The following is a 15,222-nucleotide window of genomic DNA, read 5'->3' on the forward strand; positions in this document are numbered from 1 at the left end:
GCGATTTAACGGTGATACGGAACGGAACGACCGAGCGGAACGGTTATGTGCAGAAGAGGCACACTCTTTTACATTGGATGCAATCATGGTTGGACGAAACGGGAACGTAACGACCGGAACGGGCGTTCCTTGATGAGATTCCGGGGTGTGTAGGTTGATGGCTTGTATCGGCATTTCATATACCGAAAATGAGGATTTAACGGCGGAACGGAACGGGACACACGGAATGGCACGGAACGGAAGGGATTTGTACAGCTGCAACAAGAACAAAAAATCTATGTGTAAAGAAGAGACCGCAAGTCAACTATTTCTATTGAGAAATTTTCATTACAAAGTATGAAAAAAACTAAGTTAATTATAAAATATTTCTATTTTAATTGATGTTAAATAATTTATAACATCACTTTATATAAGATTTGATGTTTATTATTAGTCTATCACTCTAAATTGATTCAAATTTGTGCGAACTTATATATATCCAATCGAAAATATTTTAAAGTTTTAATTAATTAAATACAAATAATTTTTAATAGTATATTTAATTTTTGATATGGTTGGAAATATTTTAAATATAATGACGATATAAATTGTGTTCAATAAATTGTTAATAAAATTTTAAAAATATTTTAATTTCTTATTTACATCAACTAATTTATTTAAATGATATTTATTTTAATTTTCATATTTCTAAATATTTTTCAAAATTTTTAATTTTTATATATTTATAATATTTTTTTAAAATACCCGTTGCGCGACCGTTCCACGAAATTTCATTGTAATTGGAATGGTAGCATCCGTTCCGATCTCCGCGACCGCGACAGCGAAGCCACCCCTCTCCGTCTAATTATGGATTATGGATAGGTCCTTCCCGCTGTTCCGTTTTGATAGTGCAAGTGACCAGATTAATTTATGGATCCAACACAGCAAGTTGACCCAAATTTCATTTGGGCCGTAAATTACGTTCACAAGAGGCACAATTCCGATTATTATTTCACACAATTCCATCTATTTTATAGTAACCAAAACCGGTTCGTGAGCCCAGAAGTTTCGGTACCCCGATTTTGATTTTAGCTTTGAAATCTGAAAATGGATCTTCCATTTTGATTTTAGACAAGAAAACAATTTTAATCTCAGTTCGTGGTTGAGGAACAATGTAACGTTCCCGAGTTGATTACAGGCGCTGCAGTTTTCTTTGTTTGAAAAGAAAATTTATTAAATAAACAATAGGATTCCAGGATATGAATAGGACAAATATCCTTTATTAATGTCAACAAAACAAGATAATATAAACTCGAGTTTATCAACAAAAAAATCTAAAATGAGACCACCATTTATTACCCGAAATATATATAAAAAAATATTTTAGTAACAAACAATTTAAAAGTACAATTTTTTTAGTATTTATAAAAAAAAATTTATTGTTCAATAAATAAATATATTTTTTATGTTATAAATTAAATCCTACACGGTAATTAATGCTTTATTTAGCTTGAAACAGCAGGAGTACGAATCTTACAAAGTCCACAATGTTTATTAATCTTAACCGGCTTCGGCATACATACATTTAATCTGATATTAAACAATAATTAGTAAGAAAATTAACAGAATAATAACAGGGCTTGACTATATAACGGCCTTAACCATCTCTGACTAACCTATGGTAATTTAAAAATTTTAATTTTGTCAAATGTCACAACAACACATCCCCCGAATCATATATTAAACAAAGTTATCATACTTTATTATTAAAATTTAAAACTCTACCTTATCCCATAATCTCACGTCAGCAACATATAAGGATTATTTTATGACAAAAACTTATGTGAGACGGTCTCACGGATCATATTTTGTGAGACAGATCCCTTATTTGGGTCATCCATGAAAAAGTATGAACTTTTATGCTAAGAGTATTACTTTTTATTGTGAATATCAGTAGAGTTGACCCGTCTCACAGATAAAGATTCGTGAGATCGTCTCACAAGACATCTACTATTATTTTATTATTATGTGGAGTAATTCTCTTTATATTTCAACGTCATTATATCATAGGACATTTCAAATTTCATATTATAGAAAAAAACACTTTAGTAGAAATTTATTAAAACTTTATTTATTAATTTAAGGAATATAATGTCACAAGTTAAGTTTCTAAAATTGTTGGTACATAAACATAATGGTGCGCGAGAATTTAGGGCTAGAAATCTGAAGAAGATTCGGAGGCAGCATGAATCGTAACATTACAACTCCAAACATATGCCTACGTTATATTCCTTACATTAAACATATCAAATTACAAATATTATCATTAATAAATGCATCTGATCTACATGACGATGAATAGAGTAAGTTAGTTGAATATGGAAACCTTTGTACTAATTTATGCTCGATATTGTGCACCTCTCGTTATATTATAATAATAATAATTCAAAATCTTCCATCTTTTGTTCTTGATGATAAATTTATAATATACTCGGAGATAAACAGTTTGCCTAAAAGGAATGTTGGTATAATGACCTTCGAGTTGATCTATTTTGCTCGAACAACTTGGTTCAAGTTGTGCTGATGAAAAAACTCTATCAGATCGAAATAGTTTGACAACTCTTATACATATATAATTTATACAAGACGTGTTTAAAATATAAAATATAAATAAATGTAAAAGTGATATGTGGTAGATCTCTTAGTTTTAGTGATGACAAATAATAACTTATTGTATTAGATCAAGCTACTGATTGCTCTATATTACATGCACTCAACCGTTTAAGTAGAATCCGTTCAACCGGTTTCGTAATATGAAGCTTCTCGACCGCTTCCTACGCATTAGTATGTGGCAAACTATTCAACAGTTCAATGTATCCAAGAATATCTATCTATAAACAGCCGAGTCAACACACCTTACAAAGATCTTACCTACTTTTTCAAAAACATTGGTAGACTAACCATACCCAACAAACAGTATGTCAGAAGATTAGAATGTTTTCCACAAAAGTCTACTTGCATAGCTAGTTACTTTATGCTGTCAGTGGTCGTTTTCTATCGCAGTTGATATATGTCTATCTGCTTATTAAATGAAATGTAAGATAAAGCAAGAAAGGACGACAACATCAATGTCTTTGCATTAATGCTAATTTAATAAGCTATAGTCGAACGTTGAACGAAAAAATACATAAGGTAATATATATAGAGAATGCCAAGAAGAGCAAATGAGACAGACAATTCAATCTTGAATTTCTAAAAAGATTTCCGGGCACTTATGACTTTGATACTTACTCACTGCTCATTAGCTCCCGCTCCAAAGAATACTTGTTCAAATCATCAAGTATCTTCAAGGATTTCTGTCAAACTACTTGACAGTTTCTTCTCAAGATCGTTTGAGACGTTATCTAACAGTTAAAATCGAATGATTCATCATCTTATTTCTATATTTGTTGTCAGATTGTGAGTCTCAATCGTTGTAAGATTTATCGGATCGTTTTCGCACAATTTGTGGTCCGACCATTTTTAAGAAGTTGAAAAAATCAAATCTTGATATTTAACACCATCAAGATCAATCGTACTATTTGATAGAGTTTAGATTTTTTTAAAAGAATTTATTCACCTTTTCTGAACTTTAAACCGATCTCAATAATATGCAATTGGTTGTAATTAAACTATCGACCTTTATAAAATCATCGTTTACTGTAGGAATCAGAATTTATCCCATATTTACCACAAATTCCTTATGAATTTAGTTAAATATCGACACAGAAAGACAACGCTACAATTACTACAACAATAATTCATTTTGAAATATAGAGGTAGAATTTCGCTTTATATTCGGGATAGTGCATCCAATTATTTACTCGCTATTTAAGTTTGACTTATATTACAAATAAAAAATAGAAAATAAATTTCATTTTGAAATTATTTTGGGAATAAATAGTTTACATATCGGTTTTGTTTAAGAGTTAGCTACATTTTTTATCTAATAAGTTTTACTTATTTTCATTGTTTTAATATCGTTTTTATAAATTCTGATAAAAAAAAATCAAATTAAAAATAAAAAATAAAAAGAACATAATAAAAAATAAAAAAATAAATATAAATTACAATATTAAAAATACAAATTCATCATATACAAGATTAAAAGTTGGAAAAATGTAAAAAAACATATACGTGAAAGAAAACAACTGTATAATCAAGATATGCTTAGGGGTCACAATCTACGGTGTCAAAAACTTCAAGCATCGGCCATATTAAATTAGATAATAGTATTGAGTTGAATTAATATAAATTAAATTTATTTAAAAAAATCCGCACAAGAGTGAAGCATCTTCTGAACTCAGACGTGATAGAAGTTTATTACCACCTCCCATTTCCAAAACAGAGTAAAAAATTCTGGTCTTACATTAAAAAAAAAACATCGATTTCATTACATTTTTCTCCCGTAAAGATTCTTCAACCAAAAGTACGCATATATATGCATGTACAGTACATCGGTGGGGAGGCAAGATTCTTGGAAGAGACAGAAATGAAGCGGAGGAGAGAAGCGGAGATGGCGTCATCGGAGATAAGGTCCGCCATTGAAGAATTGTCCCTCATGGCGGTCAACCTAAAAAATGACGGCGGCACCGCCTCCTCCTCCGGCAGCGATCAACTTCCACCTACGGTTCATCAAATTCCCATAAAGCCCTTTCTTTCTCTCTGCAACTTGCTCATTCAAGTTCTTGGTTACACTCTTTTTCGATTATTCCCCTCTCACACCAAAACACACACGCACGTGCCTTGGCACATATGCTTCGTTTTTTCAGAACAATTTCACATTACGCGAGTCCTTAATTTTATAGTGGATGAAGATTTTTTATGACTGGTGACTTTTACTTGAAAAGGGACAGTTTTTAAATTTTGGTGATTATCACTGAAAAAATTTGCATCTTTTTGTGGTATGATATCAATCGTGATCATGTTCTTGCAGATAAGATAGGGCCAACAATGGCGGTATTGAGACAAGACATACACCAAAATATAGAGGTAAACAATTTAATTTAAGATAGAAAATGAGCATATGGATAAATCTGTCATTTTCACAATGTGTGAAGAACACACGCATTCATCCCCATCAACTGTCTACATCGGTTGCTCCTCTACGGCTAATTAACCATTCATTTTGACTTTACCACAGGATGAGTATTGGCGCCTGGTGTATGGTCATTTTTGCCCCTATACATGATGTTATAATACTTTTTTTTTCCTGTTTATGTTGACTCTCCCCCACCATTCAATGACTACGAGATTTATTACCTCCTATACTATCGACATTGTCTTATAATTTTTTTTAGTCATTCTGTCTGTTCTGATTTTTACTTCATTGTTTTGACTTTTCAATACATATATGTATAGAGATTAGAGAAGTTTCATGTCTCTGATCCTTCAAAGTATTGGGATGTGGTTGAGATTTTAAAGAAAGAGGCCAATGAAGGCAAGGCAAAACAAGGCCCTACATGCAGTAAAGCCTTCGTTTGGCTCACTAGGTTAATTGTTTTCCCTCGTCACAGCCAACTAAAAAAGCCCATATTATCTTCTTTTTTTTTCCTTTAAAGTTATTCGATGTTCATTTTCACTTTTTCTCTTTTATATTTGCACCATGCAGGTCTCTTGATTTCACTTTATGTTTGCTAGAATTACTTGTGAAAGATTTTGAGAGAAATACTGAGCAAGCCGTGGAAGAGTCTTATAACACGACTTTAAAGCCATGGCATGGTTGGATTTCTTCCGCTGCTTGTAAGGTAACTTCCCATTATCACATCCAAGGAATGTTACAGAAGATAATTTCTCTGTCACGACCAGACCCACTTTTGGTTTGCCTTAATATCAAGATTCTATGGTTGTGATCGGTTTCAAACATTGAATTTAAGAAAATATTTCATGTCGGATAAATTTGAATTCTAAGACTCAAAATATAACTATTTGAGATTTGCAATTCATTGCTTATCAATCCAAATGCAACTTGTAAATTAATTTCGCAAAATTTATTGGCAGGTAGCTCTTAAACTGGTGCCCGATAGCCCAAACTTAGTTAACATTCTTAAAAGTACCAAAGATGAAGATTTGGATACGCTTAAAGAGCAACTGCAGAGGATGATTGAATTGCTTGCCCCTGTATTGAACCAAAACCATGATATTCTGGTGAGTATGGTGAATATAATTAAGATAGGGAGAATGGTTAACTCATATCGGATATTTATTTTGCAGAAAACATATGGATTGGATAAGTTGAAATCTACATGAAGGAGATATCCAGGAAAAAATCAAAATGTAGAATCTGCACAGAAAATATACGTGTAATGCATGACCTTCGATATTCGATTACTGACTACAATTGCCTTTTTTTTTTTCCCTAAAAAGAACACATTGTACAGTGGAAATATGTAATAAAATTATGTTGTCCCGTCTCATCTCAAAACCACACCTAGTTTACCTTTTCTTTTAATATTAGTGAGTCATGTTTATTTTATTTTATGATCAAATATAGTTTTATATCAATGAATTGGCTCCACCAGGCCAAGGTTAAAGACATGTCTGGCTTTTTCCTGCAAAATCTTTGAAAATGTAAGCAAAATCTTTGAAAATGTAAGGGAACTGTTCAAAGATCAAAGAGTTTTTAATTCCAAAGATTTTTGCTCTATTAATTAATTTAACCCAAAAGTTAGTCCAGATATAGTGAAAATCCGAGACCGGTATATGAATCAGGCCCAGATTTTAAAACATCGTGCCTTGTTTGCAATCCCGTTTTTTGTAAATATACGTTATAAAAACTTGTGTGAGATGGTCTCACGGATAGTACAGATTTCTTATTTGAGTCATCCATGAAAAAATATTATTTTTTATGCTAAGAGTATTACTTTTTATTATGAATTTCGGTAAGGTTGGCCCGTCTTACAGATAAAAACTCGTGAGACCGTCTCACAAGAGACCTACTCATATACATATTACCATCACAGTATTTCAGCCTTGGTAGATGCATGATCCGTAAAAAAAATATAAAAAAAGAAATAATTTTAAATTTTATAATAAATGATCCGTAAAAAAAAATGAAAGAACTTTTTAAATTTTATAATAAAAGTTGTAAAATTTTGAAATTGAAATAGACCGCAGATGAAGTAAAGAAATTGTTATTATAATATAGTAAATCATGTAGTTAGGTTGATAAGTTGAAAGTGTTTTAGATAAATCGAAAATTATAGCATGTAGTTAGTACAGCGACTCTATTTGTATTTCATATAATAGTAAATAATAGATAAAATATTAAATTATGTTTTAATTTTTATAATCCATGAATATGAAAAATAAATGGATAATAATGAATTATTATTATAAATAATTTCAAAAATAATAATTAATCTTTACTCCCTTTAAAATAGGAGTGGAAGCATTAGCAATTTATTTATTTCATTATGTTGGATAATTTTGAAAAATACTATTCTACTTTAATTCAAACTCTTTATCTAAATTAAAATTTATATGAGTAATTAGTAATTATTAATTAAATTAATATTTATTTACTGGAGTTCGATTCTGATTTGTCTACCAGAGGTAAATATAATTCAGAATTCTGTAATTTAGATTTTTGGAATCCTTTCTCACTCTCTGACATCAATTTGTTTCCTCTGGTCTTTAGTCCTACCCGAAGCGATTTGTTCGATACCGTTGACAATTTTCTCTTGATTTCTAATATTTCCGAATATGACATTCAACCCGAATTGGAGTTTAGAGGTAATCTAAGTTCCTCGTAATTTTTTTGGGCATTCTTCAAATTTCCATGCTTTCGTGTTCTTTTGCTGAATTTTTTATCTGGGCTCGCTTCTGATTGACTGTTTTCGGTTGAGAATGACATTTTTAGTTTTGATTACCTTTTCTCGATTATCCCTCCAGCTTGTTCGTGATTGATGTCATTTTTTGAGTGGGGATGATTTAAATTTCCGCATGATGTTGAGATTCAATGGTCTGTTTCTCGGATATCTATGCCTTTTTCTGTTATTATTGTGTTAGATTTCTGTAATCTATGAAGACAAATTTTTCATTTTCGTCTAGTAATAGTCCCAAGTCGTTCAAGACCTATCCAAGGGCTGATTTTGACTTAGAATCTGGGATTGGTAAAAAATCAAAAAGGCACAAAAACAATCCTTTGAGAATGCTAAAAGCAGTTGGGAATAAGATTCGACACTATTTCAAGCTTCACCCCATTATGCTCTTCTTGATTTTCTTGTCGATTGGAATGACAACCCTTATTATATTATCTATGCATGAGGGCCGGTTTAGAATGATGTTTAGTTACAGCAAATTCAATGAGAATGTGGAGAGTTATCCCTTTCATAACTTTAGAAATCTTGTAATGGTAGCTGGCCATTCGGTTTATACGAGTAGTAGTTGTGAGAACGTTGATAAGGAGGATGCTTGGTATTTGGAATCATATCAGAAGCATCCAGGCCAAGCTGCTACCTTTATAAAACATATACAAAATGGAGTGGAAATCACGGGCAATGATGATGCAGCATTGCTCTTGTTCAGCGGGGGTGAGACTCGGAAGAATGCTGGACCAAGGAGTGAAGCTCAGAGTTACTGGGTTGCTGCGGAGTCCAAAGGATGGTTTGGTGAGATTTTGCAGTTGGGCTTCCCTTATTTCATTGATGATTTAACATGTTTTGAAGCCTTTGAAATGATAAAACCTTTGAAATATGATGCATTTTGTGCTAAAAGGCTTAAAGCAAAAGAGTCAAAAGGTTGAGCATAATGTATGCCATTAAAATTTTAGATAATGTGAACCATGAAATCTGTCATGTACATAAATGGAAAGCGAGAGAAGTTAATTTTATTTTAGACCTAGTCATACTCTAATGTGTTTCCAATTTGTTGTTGGCATACTGTATGTATTTTTCTATGTTATAAAAACAATGGTGTAGTTAATTTTAGACTTCTATGAAGCCATTCACTTCGTAATCGTTTGCCTTGTTGTGATATGTTGCTTGAAGTACACAGAGCATCAGTTACCTCATTGTTGAATAGGAGTATGTTTCTTTTATCATGAGTTATTTTGGGATGCCTTGTGAATTTGAGTGGTCATAGGCGTGTTTGGATGGGTATATGAAGCAGAAGAGTCCAAGTAACATACTTTGTTTCGATAAAAATTATACATGCATCTTGTATTTAAGTTATTTTTCTCTAAAAGAACGTGCAGCTGCGTACATGCAATGTGTCAGATTTTCACTTAGAAGTTTCCTTTTAAAAGTGGCAGAGACTAGGCTGACCCAATTGAATTTTTGAACTCAAGGAAGTAAAAGTTTTTCTTTTTAATGAAATTTGAAATTGTTTTGTGATTATTTTTCATCACTCAAGTTTAGCTCCAAAGATTTGGCTGTTGCACTGATCAGGTGCTTTCACAGATGTATCCCAAAGTTTTATTTTGTTAATCATCCGCGTAGCCAAGCATGCTATTCTCAATACTCAACCAACTGTTTTACATTTTTCCCCGAGATAGAAAATTGGTAAAAAAAATTGAAATGGAGCAAGGACTACTTTTAATTTACTCGTTGGTCAAAGACTACACCTAATTTGTGAATTTGGCAAATTCTTTATACCTTAGGTGTTATATTAAGTTGACATTTCTTTTGTGAATAAATATGGTTTGATGTCAATTATATGCAGATCATGCGTGAAATTGACTATTCTATGGGGTAAATTCTGCAGGCAAGCAACATGAAGTGAAAGGGAGGGCACTTACTGAAGAACATGCAAGGGACAGCTTTGAAAATCTTTTATTTAGTGTTTGTCGGTTCCGGGAGCTTACTGGCACGTATCCTTATAATATAACCGTAAGAACACAAAATTATTTGCATTTTCATTTCTCTACGAAGCCTGAAGATTGAATTTTGTTAAGCCATGATAATTACTCATAAAAGCTTGATGTTTGGGGTGATACATAGCAATGGCTTATATATTCGTTTTTTTGGTTTTGAATCGATGCTTAGGTTGTAGGCTATGATTTTAAGGAGGAAAGGTTTGTTCATCTTCACCGTTCGGCAATTGGGTTTCCCGAATCGAGGTTCCTGTATTCGGGAACACCATCCACTCAAAATTCGAGGGAAGCAGCATTAAAAGGTGAAGCATTGGTAAGATCTCAATTTCAAGAAGATCCTTACGGTTGTTCAGGAATTTTGCATCGGAAAAAACTTGGCCGTGACCCCTTTCATCGGTCTATCCCTTATCCTAATGGGTGTCCAGAAATTGCCGGGCTGTTCAGATATTGTGGGACTGCTCCTTATCCGGGCTCTCTCCCCTGGACACTATAAAATTTTTCACTGCCTATTTATCTTCCTTTTTATCTATAACCAATTTGATACCGAGGCTTATGTTTCTTGCTTGCCTGCGATTATCATTGACAATTACGCCATTTGAACACGAAAGTGGTCGGAGGGCTAGTCTGTAAAGCGCTCATTTCTTAATTTTTTGACAAATTTTACAAGTCTTGTTGTATTCTTGAAATTTTCATTAATTTTGGCCATAGTCTGCAAGTGTTTCCCTCAGTTTTCTTAAAAGCACGCGTGTAAGAGTAAGTTTTTTTATCACAAAAGTCGACAGTAGAAAAATATGCGCAAGGATACAAAATAAAGGTTGGTAATATATTATCCAAACTATAGAACTTATTCGTCCCAAAGCCGTAACACAAATACACTGGTGCACTAGAGATCACCAAAATACTTTTTCTTGATTAATTAAGCCATGAAAGGGCAACCTGAAGCAGAGGGAGTTTTGTGTGCTGATTCATCATCTGTTTTGCCCTTCATTAGACCTGACAGAAGTTCTCCACGGTCACAGAAGATCTCAATCTTCACAATCTTGGAGTTTTCATCCAACTGTTACTCCAACAAAGTATCACAAACGTGAGGGTAGAAAATCATAATCACGTACTATTGTGCTATAAATTGAAAATGGTAAATTTACAAATGCACTTTTCCATATTGTGTAGTCTAATTTACAAGAAATGTGATTACCTCAAAAACCCCAATTCCAAATAACTCAACCAATTCTCCAGTAGGTTCGTGCCCTTTGAAAGGACCCTCCCTGTAACCCCAGTGCCTGAACTTGTAGCATATCACCGGAGGTCCCGAATAAACTTGAAGTATCTCAAGAGCGAACCCACGAGGAAATGTGGTCTTAAATGCCGTCTGTGATGAATCATATGTTTCTTGATCGGGGTCGTAAAACCTCAACGATGGTGGCAATGAAGTTTGTAGGAACATATTGTAGCCTCCACCAATCTTTTTAACTTCTTCAACAGTAAAAAATCTTTTGCCTGTCACAGTAATATTTATTCGTTACGATGACTTAATATGTGTGTATATCATAGAGTAGATGTTTATGTGATTCATGGGTTATTCCAAGAACCGGCCTACCATTGATACCGATTAAGAACTTCTGAGGGTCAAGTGTTTTGTAATCACGGGGATCGGCCTTGTTCACCCGTTCCATTTCCCATGTTTTCACAAGATTTTGAACCTGTTCCTCAAGTGATCCCACGGGCCATATCTTTCATGCAAAAATCACTTCAAAATCTTTCTTTCTTAAAACGAACAAAAGACACTTGATTGTTTGAAAACACACCTTAGTCCTGCCTTCTTCGAAGAGCTTGTTGACGAGTTCGTAGTCAGGAGGACCCGCTTTCCAATTTGTTGTCCTTAAATCCTCTTCAGTCAAGTAGGATCTGTATTTGTCTCCTCCGTTAACACTAGCTTCCGCCATTTCCAATTTTCAACTAGAGTTTAGGAATCTTAGAAGAGAAAGACTCCCGCTGTGTATTCTTTATCATACGATAATAATATTAATAAATAAAAATTCAAATCTAAATGGCCCAACGTTGAATAATTTTCAATCCCAGCTGCCTGCAGGAGCAAATTATAAAAATAAAAATCTAAATGGCCCAGCGTTGAATAATTTTCCATTCCAGCCGCCTGCAAAAACCAATTTGCATCGTTCAATGATTTTCTCTTCAAATAATTATTTTGGTTTTCGGAGCATATTTTTATCCGAATTACCCTCTCGACAAAACTTTGGTGCCTCTTAACGCATACATTTGGTTTTTTTGGAGTTTAGTTATATTTTATATAAAATCGTAAACACTGATATTCAAAATGTGTGGGAATATTTTGTTATAGATGATGTGTGATTTTTCAAAAAGTAATAATGCAATTATATTCAATATAATAATATTTTTTAGAAATAATATGTATTTTTTAAATTTTAAAAATTTGACAAGATATTATAATTATGTTTATATTATAAATTTAGCAAAATATATTTTTATTAAATGAAAAAAATATTATTTTTCTATGTTGAGTAAAATATTTTTATAAAAATCAATTAATGTCACAAAACAGGACACACAAGAGTCTTAAACTTCATAAATACTATATATATAAATATATACGCCCGTGTATCAAGTTCTAAAAACATTTCTTTTGGTACATTTGTACATTGTATCATTTACTTGCCGCCTGTCTCTCCCAACGGTAGGATACTCGATAATAATGTTGCAAATAATTGAGGACACAAAATTAAGGTTTCTATGTCACTGGCCTAAGACGCAAGCAGTGTTATAAGAAGTGGCAAGCAGTATTCGGGTGATCACCTATTGTGTGACAACTAGGGTTGAAGAGGGTTGTGGGTGATCATCGATGCGATGAGGTTGCACGGATAATAAACAGTTTTTGACAGACTTGTAGAAGACTAGGAGAAGGAATACGAATAAACTAATCTTATATCGGGATGAGATGAATTCCAAAACTGTTCAGGTATGAGACTGTGCAGTTGAGAATGCCTTAAAAAATTTGTTATGAACTACTCATATCAAAAATGTGTATATTCTTTTCGGAAATTCATCATATAAGAATTTCAAAGTTAAACGTACTTAACTTGAGACAACTATGAGATGAGTGACTCCCTAAAAAGTTTCCTGGAAACACGCATCTTGGTACACTTAAGATAATCGTCGAATCTGAGACGTTAAACATTGTCTAACGCCTAGGTAGTTTTTATTTTGTTTGCCTAAATATTTAATTTTCTTGTTCATCCACCTATTTCTCCAATAATTCGTTATCAAATTCTAACTCAAAATTAACAACATATCATCATGTTTATCATTTACAAATTGATTGTAAAATGTGCCAACAATCTTTTCTAAAAAAATTGCATATTACATTAAGCAACCGCCTAAACAGATTGAAAACTTAAGAGCGGTGATCGACCGGTCAGCTAGATGCCGCCTAGGCGAGGCTTCTTAAAACATTGGACAAGTGGTACCAAGTGTGTCAAATAGTAATCCACCTTAATTTGTTATAAAATAATAATGTTATTGATATTGCGAGACTGTATTATCCAAGAATTTATTCATATAATTATGCAAATAATCAAACACAAGTTAACAAGCGAATGCACGAAATTAAACCAAAATGCTTCTTCTAGATCAAGCCATGAAGGGGCAGCCGGAGGCAGAGGGAGCTTGGCTCGCTGATTCATCAGATATCTTGCCCTTCATTAGAGCTGACAGTAATTCTCCACGGTCACAGAAGAACTCAACCTTCACAACCTTGGAGTTTTCATCCAACTGTTTCAAAAAATGCAACCAAATTATGTAAATAATAATAAAAAAATATCATATTATATATAAATATTGATCTTCGTAAAACAATTTATATATTGTGTCGCACATTCTCTTATAATCGATTTATCAAGAAATGTAATTACCTCAAAAACCGCAGTTCCAAAGAACTCAACCAATTCTCCAGTAGGTTCATGCCCTTTGAAAGGACCCTCCATGTAACCCCAGTGCCTGAACTTGTAGCATACCACTGGAGGTCCCGAATAAACTTGAAGTATCTCAAGAGCGAATCCACGAGGAAACACGGCCTTGAATGTCGTCTGGGACGAATCATACGTCTCTTGATCCGGGTCGTAAAACCTCAACGACGGTGGTAAAGAAGTTTGTAGGAACATATTGTAACTTCCTCCAACCTTGACAATATCTTGGAGCGTAAAATACTTTTTGCCTGTCACGTAAATTTCACTTGAGATTAATCATTACCTAAAACGCCTGTTACATTGATCAACCTACCGTTGATGCCGACAACGAATTTCTGAGGGTCGAGCGTTTTGTATTCATTGGGATCGGCCTTGTGCACCAGTTCCATTTCCCATGTCTTCACCAAATTTTGAATCTTCTCCTCGAGTGATCCCGCGGGCCATATCTTTCCATTCAAATAATAATAAAAAAACAATTCATTCGTTGAGTCATTGACCAATATTATGTATGTATTATTATTATATAGAAGTAAAAATAGCCATCATATATAAATTTTAAAAACAGTTTTTCCAAAAACCAAAAATTACACAACACACGAACTATATGATACACATATATTAATCAGCATAATTTACATTAGTTCTGCCATCTTCGAAGAGCTTGTTAACGACATCGTAGTTTGGAGGACCTGCTTGCCACTTTGTCGTTTTCAGTTCCTCTGGAGTCAAGTAGGATCTGTATTTGTCTCCTCCAACGTTCGCCATATTATGCTCAATATGCCAATTGCCAAAAGTTCGGAACTAATTGTTGAGGAAAAAGATATCCCTTGTGCGGTCTTTATATACTGATGATTGGCTTTCTTGATAATAAAAATTTAAAAACGACCTTTGAACTATTATGAATGACAGGTCCCAAGTGGGCATTATTCAATGACTGAGCAGCCACAAAACGTTGAATCTCGTTCGTTTCTCAAAAAGCATCACGTTCTTTTTATAACCTTACTTTTCTTTTTTCTATATATATATTATTTCTCGAGATCGGTTAGGAAAATAGAAAGCGATGAAAATGATTCTTTACAAGTAATATGTACTATTGGCAGGCCCGGAGCGCTAGTACTAACTATTAATTAGTACTATCCGGCCATGATAAAGCCACCAGTAGTACAGATTCATTTTTTAGCACCTTGAGCTTATTTTAATTTTTATTCATGCTTAAAATATACAATTATTATGAGGGTCCATGATTTTTTACCTTGTTTTTCTATATAATATGAATAAAATTATTATTATTTTTATTTATAATTCTCGAGATTTTGAAAATAAAATGATGGAAATTATTCTTGAACAAGGTCTAATACTATTGGCCGAAGGGCTAGTCTAATTAAGATTCTT

General features: G+C 33.1%; 3 protein-coding genes and 1 long non-coding RNA gene across 7 annotated transcripts; 3 read left to right on the forward strand and 1 right to left on the reverse strand.

The window, feature by feature from the left end:
- Positions 1–4,276: 4,276 nt before the first annotated feature.
- Positions 4,277–6,455, forward strand: LOC142525452 (glycolipid transfer protein 3-like). Of its 2 annotated transcripts, none has more exons than XR_012815075.1 (6): positions 4,277–4,709; positions 4,955–5,010; positions 5,380–5,510; positions 5,630–5,765; positions 6,023–6,165; positions 6,232–6,455. XR_012815075.1 is itself a non-coding variant. In XM_075629750.1 (6 exons), exons 1-6 carry the CDS (start codon positions 4,460–4,462, stop codon positions 6,265–6,267), a joined length of 756 nt encoding a protein of 251 aa, XP_075485865.1. In that variant the 5' UTR covers positions 4,283–4,459; the 3' UTR covers positions 6,268–6,455. The 2 variants fall into 2 exon arrangements, 1 of the variants encoding a protein (XP_075485865.1); XM_075629750.1 differs by having other exon boundaries at positions 4,283–4,709; positions 6,019–6,165.
- Positions 6,456–7,610: 1,155 nt separating this feature from the next.
- On the forward strand, positions 7,611–10,891 carry LOC142524198 (uncharacterized protein C57A10.07-like). Its single transcript, XM_075628029.1, has 3 exons — positions 7,611–8,630; positions 9,724–9,848; positions 10,005–10,891. The coding sequence occupies exons 1-3, from the start codon at positions 8,042–8,044 to the stop codon at positions 10,323–10,325; spliced, it is 1,035 nt and encodes a 344-aa protein (XP_075484144.1). The 5' UTR covers positions 7,611–8,041; the 3' UTR covers positions 10,326–10,891.
- On the reverse strand, positions 10,615–14,664 carry LOC142524199 (pathogen-related protein-like). 3 transcript variants are annotated; one of them, XM_075628032.1, is made up of 4 exons: positions 14,467–14,664; positions 11,430–11,562; positions 11,028–11,329; positions 10,615–10,889 (listed from the first exon to the last, which is right to left on the reverse strand). In XM_075628032.1, the coding sequence occupies exons 1-4, from the start codon at positions 14,593–14,595 to the stop codon at positions 10,749–10,751; spliced, it is 705 nt and encodes a 234-aa protein (XP_075484147.1). In that variant the 5' UTR covers positions 14,596–14,664; the 3' UTR covers positions 10,615–10,748. The 3 variants fall into 3 exon arrangements, with proteins under 3 accessions (XP_075484147.1, XP_075484145.1, XP_075484146.1); XM_075628030.1 differs by lacking the exon at positions 14,467–14,664 and adding an exon at positions 11,638–11,872; XM_075628031.1 differs by lacking the exons at positions 10,615–10,889; positions 11,028–11,329; positions 11,430–11,562 and adding exons at positions 13,341–13,636; positions 13,777–14,078; positions 14,144–14,276 and having other exon boundaries at positions 14,467–14,639.
- On the forward strand, positions 13,133–13,638 carry LOC142524200 (uncharacterized). The gene is made up of 2 exons (XR_012814851.1): positions 13,133–13,449; positions 13,495–13,638. It is a non-coding gene; the product is annotated as an uncharacterized LOC142524200 (long non-coding RNA).
- Positions 14,665–15,222: the final 558 nt, after the last annotated feature.

Source organism: Primulina tabacum, chromosome 14, assembly GCF_025594145.1.
Source record: "Primulina tabacum isolate GXHZ01 chromosome 14, ASM2559414v2, whole genome shotgun sequence".
Classification (NCBI taxonomy): domain Eukaryota; kingdom Viridiplantae; phylum Streptophyta; class Magnoliopsida; order Lamiales; family Gesneriaceae; genus Primulina; species Primulina tabacum.